Raw genomic sequence first — 20,514 nt, forward strand, 5'->3', positions numbered from 1 at the left:
GCTGGCGGCTGGCGCCGCCGGCGCCGCCGGCACGACGGGCGTTGCGCTGCTCGCCGCCGCTGCCGGCGGGCCCGCATCGGAGCGTGGCGTGGGCGCGCTGCTGGGGTCGCTCGGGGCGGGGGCTGAGCTGGCGGGGGCGGAGGGGCTGCTGTCTGGCGCGGAGTGCGAGGCGGTCGTGCTGGGCGTGGCGCGGGAGGTGCTGTGCTCCGCAGCCAGCCTGAAGGACGCGGCGGTGGACCAGGCGGCGGCCTGCCTGGAGCTGCTGCCGGGGTCCAAGGTGGGGTGTTGTTTAGTTGTGCGAGGGTGGGCTGACTTTGCGTGGGTGTGTGCACGCATGCGTGTGGGGTCGTCGTTGGGTTTTGCTGGAGGTTCGGAATAAGAAGGGTGGGCTAGGCAGCCCTCACGCAGGTTCATAGCAGCTGCCACCTGTCCAGCCCACAGTTTGACAGGGAGGCGCGCTTTGAACTACCTCACCCACCCTCAAGCCTGTGATTGGCCAGCAGCCTCACTCACATGCTGCACCCACCACCACCCAGACCCGCTCCGCGACGCGTCCACACGCTTCACCCCACCCCACCAGGCCGCGCGCCGCGAGCTGGACGCCGTCGCCGCGCTGCGCCGCCTGCCGGAGTTTGGCGTGACCCTCCTGCCGTCACAGCTGAGCGGCATGGACAGGCGGGAACTGCTGCGAGCCCTCACGACAGGCCGCCTGGGCGCCGCGGGGGCGGGCACGGGCGCGGGCGGCGACGCTGCGGGTGTCGCTAAAGAAGGGGCGCGTCCCAAGGTGCTACCTGGCGAGGCTGCCACGCGCGACGGCGGGCCTGGGGGCGTGGGCGTGGCGCCGTGGCGGCGGCTGAGCGACGTGCTGGAGGTGGCGAGACTGCTGGGGCTGGAGAGCAGGGAGACGGAAATGGAGGTGGGGGCGCGTGCAGCCGTGGACCAGCACCTGCATCCCGGGGCCCTGGGTAGTGTTGGCGGGATGCTCATGCGCTCGACGGCTGTGCGCTGCGTGCGTTGGCGGTGACGATGCTTAGCGGCTGCACTGCAGTGCAGCGCTGCCCTTCTTTCTCCGCGACCCGCTGCCGGCCAATCAGCCGCCAACGACCCGCCTTCCGGTCCACAACCCCCAAGGTGCGCCTGCTGGCCGGCGAGATGGCTCTGGCTGCGGGAGAGGTGGCTGTGGCGGAGCACCTGGCGCTCCACCTGGCGGCTGCAGGGCACGCGCCCGCCTGGCGGCTGGCTGCGGCGCTGGCGGCGCCCCACCCCGGGGAGCAGGGGGCGCAGCACGAGCAGCAGATTACAATCACAAAGCAGCGGCAGCAGCAGCAGCAGCAGCAGCAGCAGGGTCAGCAGGAGCAGGAGCAGGAGCAGGAGCAGGAGCAGGAGCAGCAGGTTCAGCAGCAGAAGCAGCAGCAGCAGGAACAGCAGCAGGAGCAGCCGCAACAGCAGCAGCAGGAGCAGCATGTAGAGCAGGAGCAGCATGTAGAGCAGGAGCAGCAAGGGGTGCAGCCGGAGCACCCTGGACAGGTCGAGACTTCAGGGCCAGCACGTCAGCAGGAGAGCAAGGCGGGTGTCGTCGTGCGTCATGGCCGTGGTGATGGCGACTCAGGTCATGGCAGCCCTCGGCCATCTGTTGAGGGCGGGCCTGCCGCAGCCGCCCAGGCGTCCAGTGGCAGCGAGGAGGGCGCGGACGACCAGGCCAGCCAGACTGGGGAGGGGCAGCAGGTCGGTGCGGGCCAGCACCAAGAGGTTTGGGAGGGTGCAACCAAAGAGTCCATCATGACGGTGGCCGCCTCCAGCGTCGGGCAGCCAGGTCCGCTTGCAGCAGAAGCTGGGAGTGAGGAAACGGTAGCAGTGAGTTATGCGGCCGAGCCCGAGCCCCCGGCGACGCCGCTCACTCAGCAGCCATCTGAGCAGCCGCGCTCGCCGGTGGCTTCAGGGCGGGAGGGCTGCTCTGGGGACGCTGCAGGAGCCCAGCAGCAGCATGAGGAGGCCCAGCAGCAGCCGGCAGAAGGACCGCAGCCGGCGGACCAGCAGCAGCAGGGCCAGCAGCAGGACACCGCTGAGGAGCCCATGGCACCTGCGCCCAGTCAGCGTCGCAAGCGCCCGCGACGGCTGCCGCTCCCGAGCCACGCGCCGCAGCCCCCTGCCCGGCGCCCGCACGCCACGGCGGCCGCCATTGCTGACAGCTCCCGCCTGCCGCTTCTGGCGTTTGCGGCCCGCCACTGCCCGCTGGAACAGCTGGGGGTGCTGAGTGATGAACTCCTGGAGTGCCAGGTCAGACTGGATGCGGCCGGCACCTCAGGACAGGGCAGGAGCCGCGCGGGGGAGGAGGCGTCCGGCGCGGCCCGCGGTTTGCCTGCGGTCACTGTGGCCGGGGCGCCGATGCACCGCAGCGAACAGTTGTTTCAAGCGGCCGCGGCTGCTGCGGCCGGCGGGCGCGGCGCGTGCGAGTGCGTGCCAACGCTGGGCGAGCCGGAGCTGCTGCTCGCCGCGCTGGTGGCGGGCGGCAGCGCGGCAGAGGCGGAGTCGCGGCTTTGGGAGGCTGTGAGGAGCGCAGCGGCTGGGGTGGATGCGCAGTTTGGCGCCGAAGTTATAAACAAGCAGAGCAGCATCAGGCGCTCAGTGACGCGGCAAAGCAGCAGCAGCAGCAGCAGCAGCAGCAGCAGCAGCAGCAGCAGCAGCAACGCAGGCGCCCTGAGCTTCAGCCACCTGCAGCGGCTGCTAACAGTCGGCGCGGCATCCCAGCTGCTGCTTGCTCTTGCGCCACATGCGGACGAGGTCGCGCAGGCCCGCTCCACTCTTAACGGAGGGGAGCGCCCCGCGGTTGCGCGGAGGCGGCTGGTGGCAATGCGGGTGTCGGAGATCACTTCTGCAGCACAGCGACTGAGGGCGGCGGGGTCGCTCAGCGGGGCCGAGGCAGCGGCCACCGACGGCGCGGAACGGTGCTGGCAGCGGCTGCGGCATGCGGACGAGAACCGGCGGCTAACAAAGCCTCGGCGGCGTTTGAAGGTGGAGTCTGGGCCAGACCCTGACAAGTCGTTTGAAGGTGATTGAGGGTGCATTGGTGTATGATGGGCCAGGCCGTTGACGCCCTGCGCTCATGTGTGATGCCGGAGGCGGGTTGCTTGCTGGCGCCCATGGAGGCGGTGCTGCTCGCTGCAGCGCGCCGCTCTGCTCATCCCACCTCACCCGCCTCAACACCTCAACACCTCAACCCACCCACCACACTTCCCCCCAGGCGGGGCAACCCAGCAGCCGCCAGACAGCTCGTTGGAGCAAGCCGCGTTTGCAGAGGACACCCCAGCTGTGGTAGAGCACAATGCTGCGGGCAGTCAGCAGCAGCAGCAGCAGCAGCAGCAGCAGCAGAAGGAAGCGCTGCAAGAGGAGCCGGAGGAGCAGCAGCAGCAGCAGCAGCAGCAGCAGCAGCAGCAGCAGCAGCAGAAGGAAGCACGGGAAGCAGAGCCGGAGGAGCAGCAGCAGCAGCAGCAGCAGCAGAAGGAAGCGCTGCAAGAGGAGCTGGAGGAGCAACAGCAGCAGCAAGAGCAGCAGCAGGAGCAGCAGCAGAAGGAAGCGCGGGAAGCGGAGCCGGAGGAGCTGGAGCAGCAGCAGCATGAACAGCAACATCAGCAGGAGTGTAAGCAGCAGCAGCTAGAAGGGAGGCACTCGAAACAGCAGCAGCTGCAGGAGCACGAGGTGGAACAAACACAGGGGCCTGAACTGCAGCACGGGCAAGGGCAGCTGGAGCAACCGGAACGACGGCCTCATGAGCAGCAGCAGGAGCAGCAGCAGGAGCAGCAGCAGGAGCAGCAGCAGGAGCAGCAGGAGCAGCAGGAGCGTCAAGAGCCGCTTCATCACATACAGGATGGGGAGCCAGAGCCTCAGCTGCCGCTGGATGATTACACGCAGGAGGAGGAGCAGGCGGCAGAACAGGCCACCCATGAGATCAGCAAATGGGGAGTCACAATGGCGGAGGAGCGGCAGGCAGTGGGCAGCTCTGAAGCTGGCAGCTTCCAGTCTGGATCTGCGTACGGCGCTGCTCAGACAGCTGCAGCAGGCAGCGGTCCTTGCGCGCACGGCGGCGGCGAGGCCGACGACGGCGACAGCCACGAGGACGCAGGCGTACCCTTGATGGCGGGAGGAGGCGCTGTCTTCACCAGCACCGTGGCTGCCATCAATTGCTTGTTTCCCGACACGCAGGTGTGCTGTGAGTTGTGGTGAACCCAGTTTTCGCGCGTTATGATGGCGATGTGTCTTGCCGTGCCTATTCGTTGGCCAAGACGTCACTGCGGCCGCCTTGAGTAATGCCTCACCTGGCATGCTGCATCTATGAGTGTGCAATACATAAGGTGAGCCTGGGCGCCCTTGCGTGCGGCATTGCACCGCAGGTCAAGCCAGCAGACGTGGCCAGCCCCAGTGCGGCAGAGGCGCTGTTTGCCCGCCTGCTGTGCACGGCTAGCTCCCACGAGCAGCTGGTGGCGCTGCGGTTGCTGCTGACGGACACCTGGAGGGACGGCGAAGAGCTTACATTGCCGGCGCCGCTGCCAGCACAGGAGCTACAGCCACAGCAAGAGCATGAGAATCGCATTAATGGGGAGACACTGGTGGCCCAGCAGCAGGGGCAAGCCCAGCAGCTAGCGGTCTCGTCGCTGCACGCGTGCTGGGCGGCCCTGTTTGGGGCCATGGCAGAGCGGGGTCAGGGCGACATGCTGCTGCAGGCCTTTGACGGGTTCGCTGCCGGCAACTGCAGCAGCAGCAACAGCAGCAACTGCAGGGGTGATCGCGGCGCCAGCTGCAGCAATAGCCCCCAGCGATTCCCGCTGACGGAGCGCGAATGCGAGGCGCTGGTCGCAGCCGCAGAGCTCGCACTGGGCTTGCCCGCTGCCTTGGCTCTGGGCCTGCTTTCACCATACAAGTCACAGCAGAGCGTTGCGGCCGCACGGCTGCGCTGCTGCTCGTTGCCAGCTGGAGATGCGTTTGTGCTCCATCTACTGTGTGCTGCCCTCTTCCGCAGCCGGTTTGTTGGCCTGGCGAGTTCTGGCCCGAGACCATCTTCTGTGTCACTCCTGCCAGAGAGTGCCACAAAGCAGCAGCATTTGCAGCAGCTAGCCTTCAGCCAGGCGTGCGGTCTGCTTCTTGGACTGTTGCCGCTTTGGGATGCCCAGCCAGCAGCAGCTGACGCAGATGCAGCCACAGAGCCACCGGCAGCTAGCGCGGCGTTGCCGGTCGCGCTTGCAGTGGCCCTGAGCAGCGAGGGTGCCGCTGTGCTGCTGCCGCACGCCGTCTGCCAGCTCGTTGATGAGGGGCAGCTTGGCACGGCTGCACAGTTGGCGGCAGTGCGGCTGCGTTTCCACCCCATGCTGTCATCCTTCGGCGGCGCCATGGTGGTGCTCGAGCGATACCTGGGATGCATTTCGCATGCACCGGCGAGCACACGAGCTGCTGGCGGCGGGGACGCTGACAACGGGCTGCAAGCTGCAAACGTTGAGGCCATGCCGCTGCCTGAGTGCTACGCGGCTCTCCAGAGCAGGCTGACGTCTGCGGCGCGGCAGGCATATGAGCGCCTGGCAGCGACAACGCGTGCGGGACCGTGATTGCCACTCGAGCATGTGCGCATTGCTGCGTAATTGCGTGCGAGTGGCGTGGAGCTGTTGCGGTCCATGCTCACGGCTTGCTTGTAAATGGTGACCCGGCTTGGGGATTGCCGTATAGCGATACATGGCGAAGGCAGCACTGCGCTTGCATTGACCATGTTTGACCGGCACGGAGCCAGCGCTTCGTCTTTTCAGGTCCTGCAGAAACCCGGTGTAAATCCTTCAGGAAATATCTGGGAAAAAGAATAGCGCTGGAAGCGGTGCTCGAGCCCTGTGGATTGTCGGTAGGTAGCTCTCAACGCGAACACCATTCAAGGCGGCATGGACAAGCCCAAAGGATCACTTAAGGATCACCTTGCTAGTAGATTTGGAGGCGGTGCGATTGCCAAGCAAGCTGCGAATTTGGTGAGCAAGCACAAGGTCGCAAAAGAACAAGCGGGAAAGCGGTGTGACAGTGCAGTACCATACAACGCGGAATTCGTCTTTCACGATCACCAAGGCGCTCAATTGCATGCGTAGGCTTTGCTGTCGCGAGGCGCCGCGGGGCCCGCCGCTGCGGTTGATGAAGGAGTGCGCTGCATTGCGAGTGACGAGGCGCCCAGCGGCGTTGCAGCAGAGGACGATGCGGCGCTGCTGCAGGAGGCATTCGCAGCCTCCAGCAGCACCGACCTGGAGACGCAGCACCCGAAGCGCGACCACGGCACCGCAGCCCAGCGCCCTGCGCGCCCCGGCGTCCCGAAGCAATCACGGCGGCCTGCTGCCGCGCGGCCCAGGTGCCATCATGGGGTGCCAGCTGCTGCTGCCGCGGCGCAGGCAGCGACAGGTGCCGAAGCGGGCGACAAAGGTGTTGGCGATATGGAGGAGATACTGGGGGTGATGGAGGCGCTGGGCCAGCAGCCAAACGTGGACGCAGGTGCCACCAGCGACAGCAGCGCCCCGCCATCAGCAGAGCGGACCGGTGCGGCGCCTTCAGCATGCAGGGCGCCCAGCCATTCGGCTGAGTCCCCAACGCGGCACGCACGGCAGAAACGGGCTGGTGGGGCAGTGGAACAGTCGCCGAGGGCGGCGGCAGCAGCTGCACTTGGCAGGGACGAGGCTGGTCATGATGCATTTTACCAGGCCTGGCGCGTCAAGCAGCACCGGCCGTTGTCTCCCGACTTCAAATACTCCCAGGCGGCATCAGAGGGCGCCATGGTGCGACTGGCAGGGGGCGGGGGGGGGGGGCTACCGTGATGTGGCGCACGCCTGCTTTGCTGGGCACCAATTAGTCCTACGGGGTGGTGCGCTGGGCTACATTCAAGTGTGACGCCTGTGGTGACTGTGCTGTGCTGCCTCGGCACGCAAGGCCTCGAGCGTTCTTATCTGTCATGGCTCCAGACTCGTCACACGCCCCTGTCCCTGCCCAGGCTCCCGTGAAGCAGCAGCTGTGGAGCTTTGACCCGGCGCACCCCGCCCTGGCGGAGCGCCACTACCTGCGCACAGCCTGCCAGGACGAGGCCCTCAAGAAGATGCAGGCCAAGGAGGAGGCGGACCAGCTGCGGCTGCAGGCGCAGGCGGCGGCGCGCAGCCCGCACCGCCACCAGCCAGCGGCGCCTTGCAGCGGGCCCGCGCGGCTGAGGCCAGGAAGTGCCAGCGCGGCAGCGCGCGCATGGCGACCAGCGTCAGCGGGCGTGGCCAGCTCTCCCAGTGTCACCAGGCAGGGGCCCCTGGCCCCCGCAGGCCTCGAGCAGACATTCCCTGTGAGACATCCAATGTCACCGCAGCGCTCGCCAGCCCGCCGCAGCAGTGCCGGCGGGGACGCCGGCGCCCGCAGCGGCTCGAACGGCGGGTCGGCGCCTGCCGCGTCGGCCATGGTGGCACGGCTGAGGTCTTCGTGCCCTGACATGCAGCACGACGGCACCGGCGGCGCTGTTCATGGCGGCCTGGACGCTGAGGAGCGCGACCATGAATATGAACCGGAGCGCCAGGGCGCGGCCCCGCAAAGCAGCCTGGGCGCGGTGTTTGTTTCTGCAGCGCTGCGGCACGCTGCTGCAGCGCTGGGCGCTGTGTCTGTTGCTCGGCCACATGGTGTTGGGGCGCCCTGGGATCAGCGGCAGCAGGGGCAGCAGGAGAGGCAGGCTGCGGGTGAGGGAGTTTGTCAGGCAGGTTTGGAGGAGGATCAGCAGGACGTGGGGCCGTCTGCCGACGAGAGCGACTCATGTGAGGCTGATGACGACGATCTGCAGCGCAGCTCCCAGGGCGGCGCTCATCAGCATCTTGAATCAGAGGGCAGCGGGGATGAGGAGCGGTGGCAGCAGCAACATTCCCTGCAGCGGGAGCAGCGGCAGGGGCGGCAGCAGCGTGAGCGACCGCGTCAGGGCCGACGCCAAGCTGAGGCCGTCAGCCCAGAGCGCGAGCTGCGGCTGGCGTGCGCGGCGTTTGACCCGGCACGCTTTGACGACTTCAATCGCGAGGTGGACTGCCAGATGGCGCGGCGGCGCCTGCAGGGCCTCGCACGCGCGGCTGCGGCCGCAGAGGCCGCTGTCTCCTCGTCTGCCGCGGCGGCTTCTGCCACACAGGCTTGCACTGCACCCGGCGCGCGGGCAGCCACGCTCGCGCCGGCTGGGCTGCAGAGGGATGACAGCGGCAAACGAGGAGGAGGAGGCAGCGGTGTTGATGACGTCAGCGATGACGAGGCGGCGTTCAAGGCGGGCTACGACTCCGACCTGGAGAGGGAGGCGGCGGCGCGCGAGGCGGCCAAGAGCTCGGGGCAGCGCGCGGCAGAGGCGGCGGAGCGGCGGCGGCGGGCGGCCATGGATGAGGAGGAGGCGCGGCGGGTGGGTTTGATTTGCAGGCTGGGACACGAGCTTGAGAAACATCTGCTGCTGTGTACGAGCTGGATGATGAGCTGAACTGACTGCTGTAGGCCTCATAGCAGCTGTCGCTGTCACTGCCTGAAATGCCACGGCGCTGCGTCACTGCCCTGGGTTGGCTCCCCCCAAACCACTCTTTCCAGGCGCGCTGGCTGGAGGAGAACGCTTGGATGGACGCGTACCGCTCGCACCCCCGCCACACGGCGCCAGGCGCTGCGGCAGCCCCCGGCCCTTGCTCAAGGCGTCCGACGTCGGCAGGTTTGGCGGCAGCAGCGTCGACCGGAGATGAACGTGAGGATGATCGGGACGACGGCCTGGGCGCAGCTGCAGCCGACACGGCGCGCGCGGCTGCGCTGTCGCCGGCCGATGAGGCGCTGCTGCGGCGCCCCTTCATGCCGATCGTCAGCCAGGAGTTCCCGCACTACGCCGTCGCCGTGGACGCGCTGCACGAGGCGGCCGAGGCCGGCGGCGCCGCCGGGCTGCGCTTCGCGCTGGACGCCGCCAGCGGCAGCGGCGGCGCGAGCAGCGGCGGGCGTCGGCCGGGCAGCGCCCCGCAGTTCAGGACGACGGTGGCGCGGCCGTTTGGGTTTGAGGGGCGCGCGTTGTCGCGGCCGCAGCTGATTGCGTCGGTGAAGGCCGAGCAGGACCGGGAGCTGAGGCGGCGCGAGGAGGCGGCCGTGAGGCGCATCAGGTGGGGTGATCAATCAGGGGAGGGGCCTTGCTGCTGTGGGGTTGCCTGCGGAAGCGGGGGAGGTACAACCGGTAGTGCCGGTTGGAAATGGATGGCTGGATGCCGCCGAGCTGACAGACTTGATGGACCCCCAGCATAAGCAGAGCCAAAGCTGAAGATTACATGTATGCATCGACCGGCCTGCCCACCCATGCTGGTCACCGTCACCGTCACCGTCACCGCCGTCACGCCCAACTTAATTACACGTCACCGCACCACCCCCAGGTTCAAGGCCAACCCCGTGCCGCCCTCCACGCTCGAGCCGCGCTATGATGCCATACTTGCCGGCCAGGCGGCGCGGCGGGAGGCGGGGCACAGCCAGAGCATGGCGGCGCTGACGGCCACGGAGCAGCCATTCAGCTTCTACACCAGGTGCGCACATGATATTCTAGGGGGGAGAGGGCGGCGATGACGGGGCCCGCGGGCAACGATCAGGGCAGCGCGGGCATGATGGGTGCATGGGCACTGAACGCCTTTGGATGCTGCCTCGCCCTCCTGCCACCTGGCCCCGCAAACCCCCCCTCCCCGGCCACCCCTGCGCCGGCCCCCCAAGGGACCAGGACCGCGAGGCTCAGCGCGAGCAGCAGCGCCGGGCGGCCAAGGACCCATCCCGCTTCCAGCGGCCCTTCAAGGCGGCCCCCATCCCGAAGCATGTGGGGGAGCGCCTGTTTGACGCAATGCGCGTCGACGAGGAGGCGCGGCGGCTGGCGGCGCGCGTGCGGGCGGAGATGGCGCGGGAGCGGGCGCGGGAGCGGCTGGAGGAGACGTGGAAGGCCAGGTCAGCGCGGCGCTGCGGGCGGGGTGGTGATGGGGACGAGGCATTGGTTGGCTGCCTCGAGAAAGTGCATGTGAAGAGGCCCGAATCCCTCACCCCGCACATTGGTGGCGATGCCAGCTGCCCCATTGTTTTGAGACGGCGCTCACTCTTACATGACACCGCACACACTGACTCTGGCCGCAGGCAAGCAGCGGCGGCTGCTGCCTACCGTGAGCGGCTCATGGGCACGGGGCCGCCCTCCGCGACCGCCACCCCCCGCCGCCACTCAGCGGCCTCCCTCCCCGACGGCGACACCGCCTGTCGCCCGGCCACGGGGCCGCAACGGCGCCGGCCGCGCTCAGCGGCGCAGCAGGCGTGGAAGGGCGCCCCGCGGCGGGTGAACGGGCGCGTGGTGTCGCAGCCGGTGCCGGACTTCGCCTCCCTGCACAGCGCATGGGAGAGGCGTCTCGCGGCCGCTAAGGAGAGCAACCAGCGGCGCGCCACGGTGCCTCAGGTGCGGGCGGCACGGCGCTAGATGCACCACTGAGGATTCCGCCAGGGGCGGGCCTGGGGCATGAAGCAGTGCCCAGGCGGATTCTGTGCAGGTGCAGCAACACCCTCACTCACGCCCACACATGCACGCGTGTGCACACACACCCACACACGTGCACACGCGCGCGCGCGCACACACACACACACATACACATACACAAGCGGACAGTGTGGTTCTCGATCATCGACGCTCTGCGCAACCTCACCGTCCTCAGGAGTTCAACTTGAACGGCTCCACCCGGGAGGAGCAGGCCACACGCGAGGCGCGAGCAGCGGAGCGCCGCGCGCGCATCGCGGACGAGGCGGCCGATGACAAGCACCAGCTGCCCGAGAGCCGCTGGACGTTCACAGGGCCGCGTGCGCCTGTGACGCCCACGCCACCGCCAAGTGCCGCAGCAGCCGGAGGAGGCGGCGCCCGAGGCGCGGGTGCCGCGGGCCGGGCGCGGCTGGAGGTCGGGGACACTCTGGCTGCGCGGCTGAAGCGTGAGGCGACGCGGCGGGCCCTAAATGAGGGCCGCTACGAATCAGAGGAGGCCAGGTGCGGCAGAGGGTGGGGCCTTAGGGTGCGGGGGGGGGGGGTGTTGCGCTTTGGGTGATTGGTGGACAGCAGTAGAGGTGTAAACAAACTGGTTTCCAGCTGTACAGTGTCCTGTTGTGGCCTTCGGTGTGTGCACGCCTGTCAGACTTGGTTGGTGCCGAATACCATTACCTGCAGGGCAAGCCGGCGTGCCGATGAGGAGCGATCTGAGGCCAGGGACGCGGCAAAGCGCGCGGCAGCGGTGCGGTCGGCTGCTCAGCGGTACGCGCTCGCGGAAAAGCTCCAGAGCGCAGCACTGGCGGTCGCGGCAGGGCTGGCGCCCGGGGCGACAGCGGAGCCAGTGGCGGGTGGCGCCGAGGGCGGCGCCGGGGTGTCAGCGCCGAGCAGCCCGTCGGGGCGCGGCAGCGGTCACGGGGAGTCTGAGGGGCGATCCGGCAGCAGGGGCCGCGGCCTCACGTCGACGGCCGAGTGGCGGCGGCGGGCGGAGGACGTCGCCGCTTTCGGTGCGGCGGCGCGCAGCCGCAGCCCTTCGCCGCGGCCGCCCAGCAGGGGCCCGTCTGGCCCCGCCGCGGTGCCTCCTGTGCGGCACGGGCGGGGCGGCGGCGGCGGCAGCAGCAGCGGGACGTCTGAGCGCCGCGCGTCACTGCGGGGCAGGCGCGAGGCTCCTGTGATGCACATTGAGGCTCGGCACGCGCAGGCAGCTGCCCAGGCGCACCGGCTGGTGGAGGACGCGCTGCTGGCGCAGGGCATCGATGCCCTGCGATACGTGAAAGGCTGATGCGCGAACAGGGCATCAGTGACACTGTTGAGGCACAGTTGGTTGGGCGGCAGTTGCCAAATTGCTTGCTGCATTATTGCTGTGTCCCTGCCCAGTAATCAAGAACGTGCGAGGATTGCGCAGGGAGTGGCCTGGCTGCGGTCGCTGTCCAGGGTGCTGCGGCGAATGTACGCGTGGCGGGCGCGGTGAATGCAGAAGATGCTGTGGCGTGAACGCATGGTGCTTTGTCTCTGACGCCATACGAGGCAAACCATCAATTGTCATTATTCGTTTTTGCTCCTCGACGTAAGACCATGTGCACAAGCCTGTTCTTGCTGGACGCGCACCCCCGGATCCTCTTGCTGCTGCTTTTCAACCGTGATGAATTCTACAACAGGTGCCATAGAAGCTGGATTTCCTGTATGCCGCAGACAGTGGTTGTTTCAAACGCCGATGCAAATGCAGCAACGCAGCGAAGCGGTTGCTGAGCTGACTCACGCCTGCACTGCAGGCCCACCGACCCGGCTCATTTCTGGGAGTCCAACCCGGACATCCTAGCCGGGCGAGATGCTATGCGCGGCGGCACGTGGTTGGGGGTGACAAAGGGCGGCCGCTGGGCGTTCCTCACCAATTTCCGCGAGGTGCGCGGTGCAGCAGCGCGCATAATCAGCGCCTCCGCTGCGCTGAACGTCTGCTGCTCGAGGGATGCTGCGCCGGCATGCACGCGCTGGCTGTTGCTGGGGTTGGCTGTCGCAGCCAATCATACAAAGCATGGACGACTGCCGCATCGCCGTGACGCTGAAGCCAAAATCTTTCATGACGCAGCCTTTGGCAGCGGGCGCTGCTCGAGGGGCGGCGGGCGGCAGCGGCAAGGCACCCCCGTCGTTCCCGCAGACGACCACGGCTCCCAGCCGTGGCGCACTGACAGCGGACTTCCTGGCAGGAGACATGGCTCCCTTGGAGTACTTGCAGGTTGGCACGGCAGTGGCCGGGCGCAGCTCTGCTCAGCTACTCGACGCACCCAGCCTTCCCGGTCTGCAATTGTCCCAGTCAGGGAAGAAAAGGCGGTCAGATGAACCAGAACAGTCATCATCATCATCAGCAGCAACAGCCCCCGCAGCAGCAGCAGCAGCAGCAGCAGCAGCAGCAGCAGCAGCAGCAGCAGCAGCAGCAGCAGCAGCAGCAGGAGCATCATCAGCAGCAGCAGCCGCATGCTGCAGCGTGCGGGCGCGTTGACCCCGCCGTCGCCGTCCGCACATGTTGTCCAGGCCTCCCCACCCCCACCCCCTGTCCGCGGCCCCACTTTGACAGGCCCTGCGCACCGACTACATGGGCGTGAGCGTGGCGGTGGGGGACCTGCGGCGCGGCACCGCGGCCTTCTTCTGCAACCGCGATGGCCGCCCGCCGCGGGAGCTGCAGCCCGGACTGCACGGTGGGCATGCCTAGGCCCTGCGGCCCGTGTGTGGCCGGTGCATTGCTGCCTTCCTCAGCTCATCCAGCCGCACAATCTCATGAGTCATGCCTTGCATCATGCGTTACCGTGAGCTGGCTGGACAGCCGGATAACAGCACAAGCGGTACCTCCTGCACTTCCGCTTCGCCCGCCTCGGCTTGCTGGACCCCACACCCCTTGGGCTCCGCCGCGGCAGGCTTGAGCAACGGGTTCTTTGGGGAGTGGCCCAAGGTACAGAACGGCATGCAGCAGCTGCAGCAGATGTTGGAGGAGGCCGATCTTGAGGGTGAGGGGGTAGGAGAGGTGGGGGAGTGGCCTGGCTCAGGAAAAGCGGTGTCTGGCACACTCTATTTGGCCTCCGCCATTGGAACCCTGTGCGGCAGCGCACTGAGCCCAGTCCCTGTGCACCTCGTCCACAGCCTTATCTGCCTACACGTTCGGGCACGCGCGGTCGCAGGACGCACGCGAGTGCGAGAGCATGCGCCAGGACACATGCTCAGCGCAGCACCTGAGCGCCCACGGGTCTGAGCGCCAACGCTCACGCTCTCCCATGCACGTGCGTTATCACCCCAGGAGGCGCCATCCCGTGGGACCGGCTGTTCAGCCGGGAGCTGATGGCCGACACCACCACGGCAGAGCCGGGGCGCGTGCCCATCACGGGTGTGGGGGAGGAGCTGGACCGGCTGCTGAGCGCGCGGTTTGTGACCCCCTTCGAACTACAGGTGGGGCGGGGCGAGGGTCGGAGTCGGTTGCAGCGGTGGTCCCGGGAGGGATAGGCGTTTGCTGTGGCGCTGTGCAAGAAGGCACAGTATTCCAGGCTGGCGTTTCGCCGCTTGTTCTCACAGGGTCATGGAAGCCAAAGACCTTATCAGTCAACCCTCGACTCTGCTCCACACCCCACCATGCACGCAGCCCGGCCAGCGCTATGGCACGCGCTCACAGCTGGGCCTGGTGGTGTGGCGCGACGGCCGAGCAGAGCTGGTGGAGCGCTTCTATTCGCCAAATCCCTGCCCCCGCGAGGGCCAGCCACTGCCACCGCAGCAGCAGCAGCAGCAGCAGCAGCAGGAGCGGCGGCAGGAGCAGCAGCAGCAGCAAAAGCAGGAGCAGCAGCAGCAGCAGCAGCAGCAGCAGCAGCAGCAGCAGCAGCGGGAAGAAACAGAACCAGCAGCGCAGCACAGAGACACAGCGGAGGCAATGCAGTGTTCACCACATCGTGGCCAAGCTCAGCAACAGGACGATGAGGATGGCGGCGGTGGAAAGCAAAACAGCGATGTGGACGACCGCGCTGGGCCCCTGCAGCAGGAGGAAGGGGAGGAGAAGGATGTGGTGCGTCGGCAGCAACAGGCCGCCGCACACCTGCGGACTTTGCTGGCGCAGGAAAGCAGCGCGGACGGCAGCCACATCAACCCCGGGTCGCAAGTGTGCGGCCTCAGCAGCCGCGGACCAAGCGCGAACCAGGCAGGGGTGGCCTCAACCACAGCGAGGCAGCCGAGAGCATGCAATGGCGGGTGTGGTGGTGGCGAGGCTGCGGCTGGGTGCAGCAGCACAGCTGAGGGGCAGCAGAGACCAGAGGGTGGGGCATGGACGGGTGGAGCGCGCCTCGGCGCCAAGGTGGACACATGGCCAGTGCCTAATCCCGTAGGCGCCTTGGATGATTGGCGCGGTGTGCGGCATGAGTTCAAAATTCGTTTGTAAGCAACCACTTCAGTGTTGCTGTGTGTAATGTCACCTGTCAAGCTGATGAAGCAGCCCTTTCCTGGCCGGTGTTGGCACAGGCCGCAATGCTTCAGTTGTTGTTCATGATCCCAGTACAGAACGCTCATGTTGGAGTACTGCCTTTCTGCTGCCGCAAGGTCATGGTGGTGCACCATCTGCACGTTGACTGTGCCAAGCTGTCAAGTGCATGTGCCATGCTTCTTGGTAAGCTTAAGGAGACATTGTATACAAAACATGGGGTGGTGTTCGAGGGTTGCAGCCCTTTTGCTGCATTTAAGGACACTCAGCAGCCAGCAGTGCCGGCTATTGCGAACTACAGGCTGCTGAGACAGGTGATGCGTCAGACCAAGGTTGGCAACGCCCCGCCCTTCGCATCCAGCGGCGGAACATCCATTACTTTCCTGATTTGGCATGTGAGGGCGTGATTCACCTAAGTGTGGGCATGCGACGGGCATATGATCCTCAAACGTACCTGCTCCTTGGGTTGAGCCAGGCTGCGTGATTTCGCACCCCAATGACTCAGGCGTTTGCTCCTGCTGCCAATGGACAGCAGACTCTCTCTTTGCCACCCACAAATCCCATCGCAGTGACCATCCACCTTTTAAAAGCGAATTCAGCTCGTTCGACGCAAATCAGCGTTTGTTATACAGCCCCCTGATCACACCAGCCCCGATCTGAAAGGAATTGTTTCATTTTCTGCACTGTAACCACCAACACGTTTTATCTAGTACTCTGGGTTCAGCTCACTCACGGGTGACCCACCACATCTGGCTGCGCTTCTGCGCCGACCGCCGAGAGGTCTCTACTCATCCTCACTGCACACCTAGCGCGCTCACACAGAGCGCTTGCTGCGCCAACGATGCCGGCACGCGTACTTGTGAGCAATGACGACGGCATTGATGCGCCAGGCCTGCGGGCGCTGGTGCTCGCGCTGTCCAAGGAGGCCGACGTCTTCGTGTGCGCGCCCTCGGAGGAGCGCAGCGCACAGAGCCACGCGGTGTCGCTGCGGCGGTTCCTGGCCTGCCACCCCCACTCCGGCGTGGAGGGTGCCAAGGCGGCGTTTTCTGTTGACGGTGGGCGCCGCGTGGATGGGGAGCAGGGGAGTTTCTGGTGAGGCGGCAGCGTGCAGCACCAGGTTGTGGGCACACCCTGAAAATGCGCACGTGCCCCCCATGTGATGTTTATACTGACAGCAGCATGCATGGCGTCAGCCCCCGGATATTTGCCACCCTCTGCTCACAACTTGGCACCCCTGTCGCCATCTCTGATACCTCCGCAACCCCCGGCTGACAATCAATAGGCACCCCAGCAGACTCCGTCATGCTCGCCATACATGGACCCGTTTTTGAGGTTGGTGGCGCCTGGGGGATGAGGAAAGGGCGGCAGGGCGGGTGGCAGAGGAATCAGGTGCGCTTGCACGCTCCCACAACTTTCAGCTGTTAAATCGGTGTGCGTGACTGAACGCTGCTGGCCGCTCCCCAGGGTGGTGACTTTGACCTGGTGGTGTCGGGCATAAACCGGGGCGACAACTGCGGCCTCCACGTCATCTACAGGTGGGGCGCCGCGACGCAGTGTGTGAAATCGGATCTCTTATAATATCATGTGACTGTGGGCCGCTCCCAGTTGGCTGCATGCCTACCTGGCCTGTAGCGTCTCCACTGAATCGAACCTGGCAGGTCAAACATGATATCAGTAAAGTTCTTTGCCCCCGTTGCACGCGGCCAACGCAGTGGCACGGTTGGCGCGGCTCGAGAAGCTGCCTGCAAGGTGGGCTGCTGGGTGGCATTTCGCTTGGTGGTGCGGGTCTGAACGGCAACGCGCTGCCCCGTCTCTGCCTGCAGCCTCCGTTGCCCATCAAATGGGGTCCACCTTTGAGCCCTGGCGGGTCGGCAATGCACTGCCACCTTCCTGCTTTTGCATGCTGTTGAACTCGCACTCTTAGACAAATCGGCCTGCCCACCCCCTCACCCCCAAAAACCAGGGTGTGCCGGCCATCGCCCTGTCGCTGGACAACTTCAATGCACGGCGTGTGGATGACTACGCACCCTCAGCTGCCATCAGCGCGGCCCTCGTCAAGGCACGTAGCCGCTGCCGTCCTTCCGCCGTTGTATGCTCCACCCTCCCGGGCTGTCAAAGACGGATTGGTCAGGATCTGGCAGAGAGGCCCGGTTAGCTACCCATCCTGTGGCCACCCCGCACCTACCTGCCCACCCGTCCCCCCTCAGTGTGCTGTATGCTTCACTGCCCCACGCCCGTGGCTCCTCCCCGGCCCGCAGGCCCTGCTGTCCATATTGTCCGAGTCCCCCTCCGCCCTGGGTGACATGTCTGAGGGCGTCGTTCTCAACGTGAACTTCCCGGCAGGTGGGGACCCTTGGTGCTGCCGCGTTGCAGTGCCTGCGCCTGACAGACGGCGCACCTTGCCGCAGCCACTGCAAGCCGAAATTGATTGCTCACAGGACGGAGTCCTTGCCCCGGGCTCTGGGCGGAGGTGCATCTGTTGTGGTTGCTGCTGCTTTGGATATGTCCTCGGCGGACGACCACAGCTGCGGCACGCCGGCCGGCCGCAGGGGACGTGTCTGAGATGAAGGGCATCAAGCTGACCCACCAGGGGACGGGCTGCTTCTTCCCAAACTTCAAGGAGGTCCAGGAGGGACAGGTGGGTGGGGGGCAGCCTGTTGGCCAGACGTTCAGGGGATGTGGGGCTGGAGGCAAGGAGTGGGGCGTTGCAACAGCAGCATGGCGAAATCAGGGCGCTGCAGAATCGGGGGGTTATGCTGACGCGAATCAGGCAGGTCGGGATGTAATCAGGGCTGTGTGTTGGGGTGAAGCAGATGCGTAAGGTGCCGCAAACTCAGCCTGGCTGCTTGGCAAGAGCGCCTGCAAATTGCAGCGGCGCCTTAGTGCAACGGCGCATCACATGTGCTGTTCTGTGTTGCACCAGTGGTGGCAAACTCCCTGAACCAACTGAATGCTGTTGCTTCGGCGGGCACGGCAATCGCAGGGCAGCCACATGCCCCAAATCGAGGAGCGCACAGAGGACACGCGCATGTTCAGGAACTTTGCTGGCGGGTATCGCAAGTAAGCTGGCTTGGTCATGTGTATGTGGCACCTGCTCAGCCTGGTCTGGGTGCGTCCTGACGCCCCTCCCCATGCGCAACGCTCTGCGTGAGGAGCGCAAGTCCCCAAGCCCGCATGCCTTCCCTCATGCTTGGTTGCACAGAGATGGCACTGACGGCTCAGACATGGATGCTGTGGCTGGCGGATGGGCCAGCGTCACACCTCTCGGGCTGCGGTCAGACCTGCTCTTTAAGGTGTGTGAGTGGGAGGAGAGGGGACGGTTGCAGGTTGCTGGCGGGCCGGGGGTTGGCGGGCGACTGGTTGGCCAGGGGCCAGCAAGTGTCTGTGGCCGGAACAAGAACAAAAGAGCTCACACCGGCCAGAAGACCAGGGGTGACCTGAAGGGAAGGGAGCGCCCTGCAGGCAGGACCCCGCATCTCAGCCAGCCACCCGCCCCAGCAATCCATGCTGACCTCCATTTCTGGGCAACGTGCTGTCCCTTATACATCATGCAGCACATACTGCCCGCACCTCCCTCAACCCCAGAGCCGCACAGCCGCTGGCAGCAGCAGTGCCAACAGCGGCGAGAGCGCGATCCAGGAGCGGCATGCGCGTGGCTCAGTGGCGGTGGCGGCGCAGGTGGTGGTGCGGGCCGCGGCGGCGCTGGGTTTGGAGGCTGGCGGGATAGAGGGCATTGAGTGGCCTTTGGCAGACTAGCAACCGCAAATGTGTATGTGTGTGTTGGTGGGTTCAAACAATGTCTTTCTATTGTTTTCTGGCGAAAAATTTTGCTCCTGAGCTCTTGAGAGATTGCTCATGATTTTGCACACAAGTGACTTTGAGTGACACCTGGCTGGTCTGACCGGACAACGGCGCAACCTGTTGCCAAGAGCACAACAATTTAACTAGTGTAAGCCTGCATGAGGGCGGCGGTACCTCAAACACAACAAGCGCCATTGCAACTTGAGGGTCCAGTCAGCCTCGTGCAGAGCCACAACACCTTCACTGTACACACAGTCACAAGTTGGAAGCAAGCGTGGTTCTCATAAATCTGTCATTCATCCGCCCTTTGTTGCCACCAGCACCTCGCTCGCCACGAGACCCCCTGGCACCAGCTGCCGGTGCCGCACCACCCAGCCAGGGCCCAAGAACTCCTGCAGGCTTTGGGACCGGCAGCCCCCTACCACCTGCGCCGCATGCCATGGACGAGGCACTGTGATGCATTTTGAACAGCTGCCAACACAGCACAAATGAATTGGGAGAGGGAGGTTGAATGCTGTTGCACTGGCTGTGCGGTTGTACCGGTCGTGCCAACGACTATCACCCTGGCGGGTTGTTTGCGACTGGCTAATCCTTTGCCCCTACGAGCCCACAGGACAGCTGCAGTGGCAAGGTTGCCCATCAAGTACGCTGCAACCCCGCTTTGTGCTATGTACACACCGTGGGCGCCAGCGCGTGCACGGCGCCCCACACTGCAGACCCCAGCCTGGTGGCGGGGGTGCAGCCTTCCCCCAGATTGACCAGGCACAGCTTCCCGTCAGGTTCCAGAAGCCTCCAGGCCTCCGTCAAGAAGGCCGCCACGTCATCAACTGTGGGGCCACGATATTGTGTTTGGCGGCATTGGTGCGGCCGAGAAAACTTATCTGTGTGCTGGCTGCAGAGCGGCAGGCAGTAGATATGAAGCCTGCGGCGAGCTGGTGCAGAATTTGGGTGGCGCCGCTTGCTCAGAATTAATGCGAGTGGCGCAGCCTCTCCCCTAAGCCCGCGCTCGAGACGTCCAGCCTGCATCAGACCTGACAGTATGTCCAGCACGTACGTCGACAGCACTGCAGAGAAGGAGCCGTCCCGCTCGGGCGCGCACGCTTGGAAGGGGTCCCCCTCGACCAGGCGCACGGATGCATTGGCCAGGCCCTGGGCCGCACGCGCGTTGGGGGGCGAGCAGTCAGCCCTGTCAGCATCCCAGCAGCCGCTCGTCAGCACAGGCCACACTAAGACGGCTGCAGAGCATTGCGACACCAACCCCAACCTGATCTACCCCATGGGGCCGATGCTATGCTAACTGACACTTCATGGGGTCGAAGCCCAGATAAGACGCACCTGCAGCTGCCTTTCGGCGAGCCCTGCCATGACTGGGCTGGCGTCCACCCCGATGTACCGCGCCCCTGGCGCTAGCTCGCCCCGCCGCAACAGCCGGTCTGCCAGGCGTCCGCTGCCGCAGCCAAACTCAAAGATGCTGCTGCAGCTGCCCAGATTGGCAGCCGCCAGCAGGGCTGAGACCGCAGGGCCACCGTAGACGCTGTCGCTGTCTCGGACCTTGGCGCCAGCTCTGGGGGTGACGAGATTCAAGAGCAGTGCCAACCGTGATGGGGCGCCCCTTGATGAGAGCGTGGAGGCACCAGCCGAGACGTCTGGCCGTCTGCCGAGTGGCAGAGGAGGGCGGCCTGCCGGTGACCCGACGCGCATGGATGCTGACTCACCGATCGTACACCTGCCGTGCCTGCTCTCTCGT

At 65.9% G+C, this 20,514-nt stretch overlaps 4 protein-coding genes across 4 annotated transcripts; all 4 read left to right on the top strand.

The window, feature by feature from the left end:
• Positions 1–334: 334 nt before the first annotated feature.
• Positions 335–4,221, top strand: MNEG_0551 (hypothetical protein; the record flags this gene model as incomplete). Its single annotated transcript, XM_014050962.1, has 4 exons — positions 335–340; positions 581–916; positions 1,132–3,049; positions 3,242–4,221. 4 exons carry the CDS (start codon positions 335–337, stop codon positions 4,219–4,221), a joined length of 3,240 nt encoding a protein of 1,079 aa, XP_013906416.1.
• A 2,740-nt stretch (positions 4,222–6,961) lies between these two features.
• MNEG_0552 (hypothetical protein) lies at positions 6,962–11,801 on the top strand (the record flags this gene model as incomplete). The annotated part of the gene is made up of 8 exons (XM_014050963.1): positions 6,962–7,333; positions 8,207–8,410; positions 8,590–9,137; positions 9,402–9,548; positions 9,730–9,954; positions 10,138–10,447; positions 10,701–11,023; positions 11,201–11,801. 8 exons carry the CDS (start codon positions 6,962–6,964, stop codon positions 11,799–11,801), a joined length of 2,730 nt encoding a protein of 909 aa, XP_013906417.1.
• Positions 11,802–12,352: 551 nt separating this feature from the next.
• Positions 12,353–15,538, top strand: MNEG_0553 (hypothetical protein; the record flags this gene model as incomplete). The annotated part of the gene is made up of 8 exons (XM_014050964.1): positions 12,353–12,421; positions 12,606–12,752; positions 12,835–13,029; positions 13,092–13,212; positions 13,429–13,518; positions 13,806–13,954; positions 14,145–14,558; positions 15,536–15,538. 8 exons carry the CDS (start codon positions 12,353–12,355, stop codon positions 15,536–15,538), a joined length of 1,188 nt encoding a protein of 395 aa, XP_013906418.1.
• Positions 15,539–15,807: 269 nt separating this feature from the next.
• On the top strand, positions 15,808–18,722 carry MNEG_0554 (5'-nucleotidase; the record flags this gene model as incomplete). Its single annotated transcript, XM_014050965.1, has 10 exons — positions 15,808–16,021; positions 16,249–16,298; positions 16,431–16,501; positions 16,679–16,715; positions 16,930–17,019; positions 17,225–17,309; positions 17,516–17,604; positions 17,950–18,026; positions 18,169–18,259; positions 18,552–18,722. The coding sequence occupies 10 exons, from the start codon at positions 15,808–15,810 to the stop codon at positions 18,720–18,722; spliced, it is 975 nt and encodes a 324-aa protein (XP_013906419.1).
• Between the last annotated feature and the right edge of the window lie 1,792 nt (positions 18,723–20,514).

Source organism: Monoraphidium neglectum, assembly GCF_000611645.1.
Source record: "Monoraphidium neglectum strain SAG 48.87 unplaced genomic scaffold scaffold00046, whole genome shotgun sequence".
NCBI classification, from domain to species: domain Eukaryota; kingdom Viridiplantae; phylum Chlorophyta; class Chlorophyceae; order Sphaeropleales; family Selenastraceae; genus Monoraphidium; species Monoraphidium neglectum.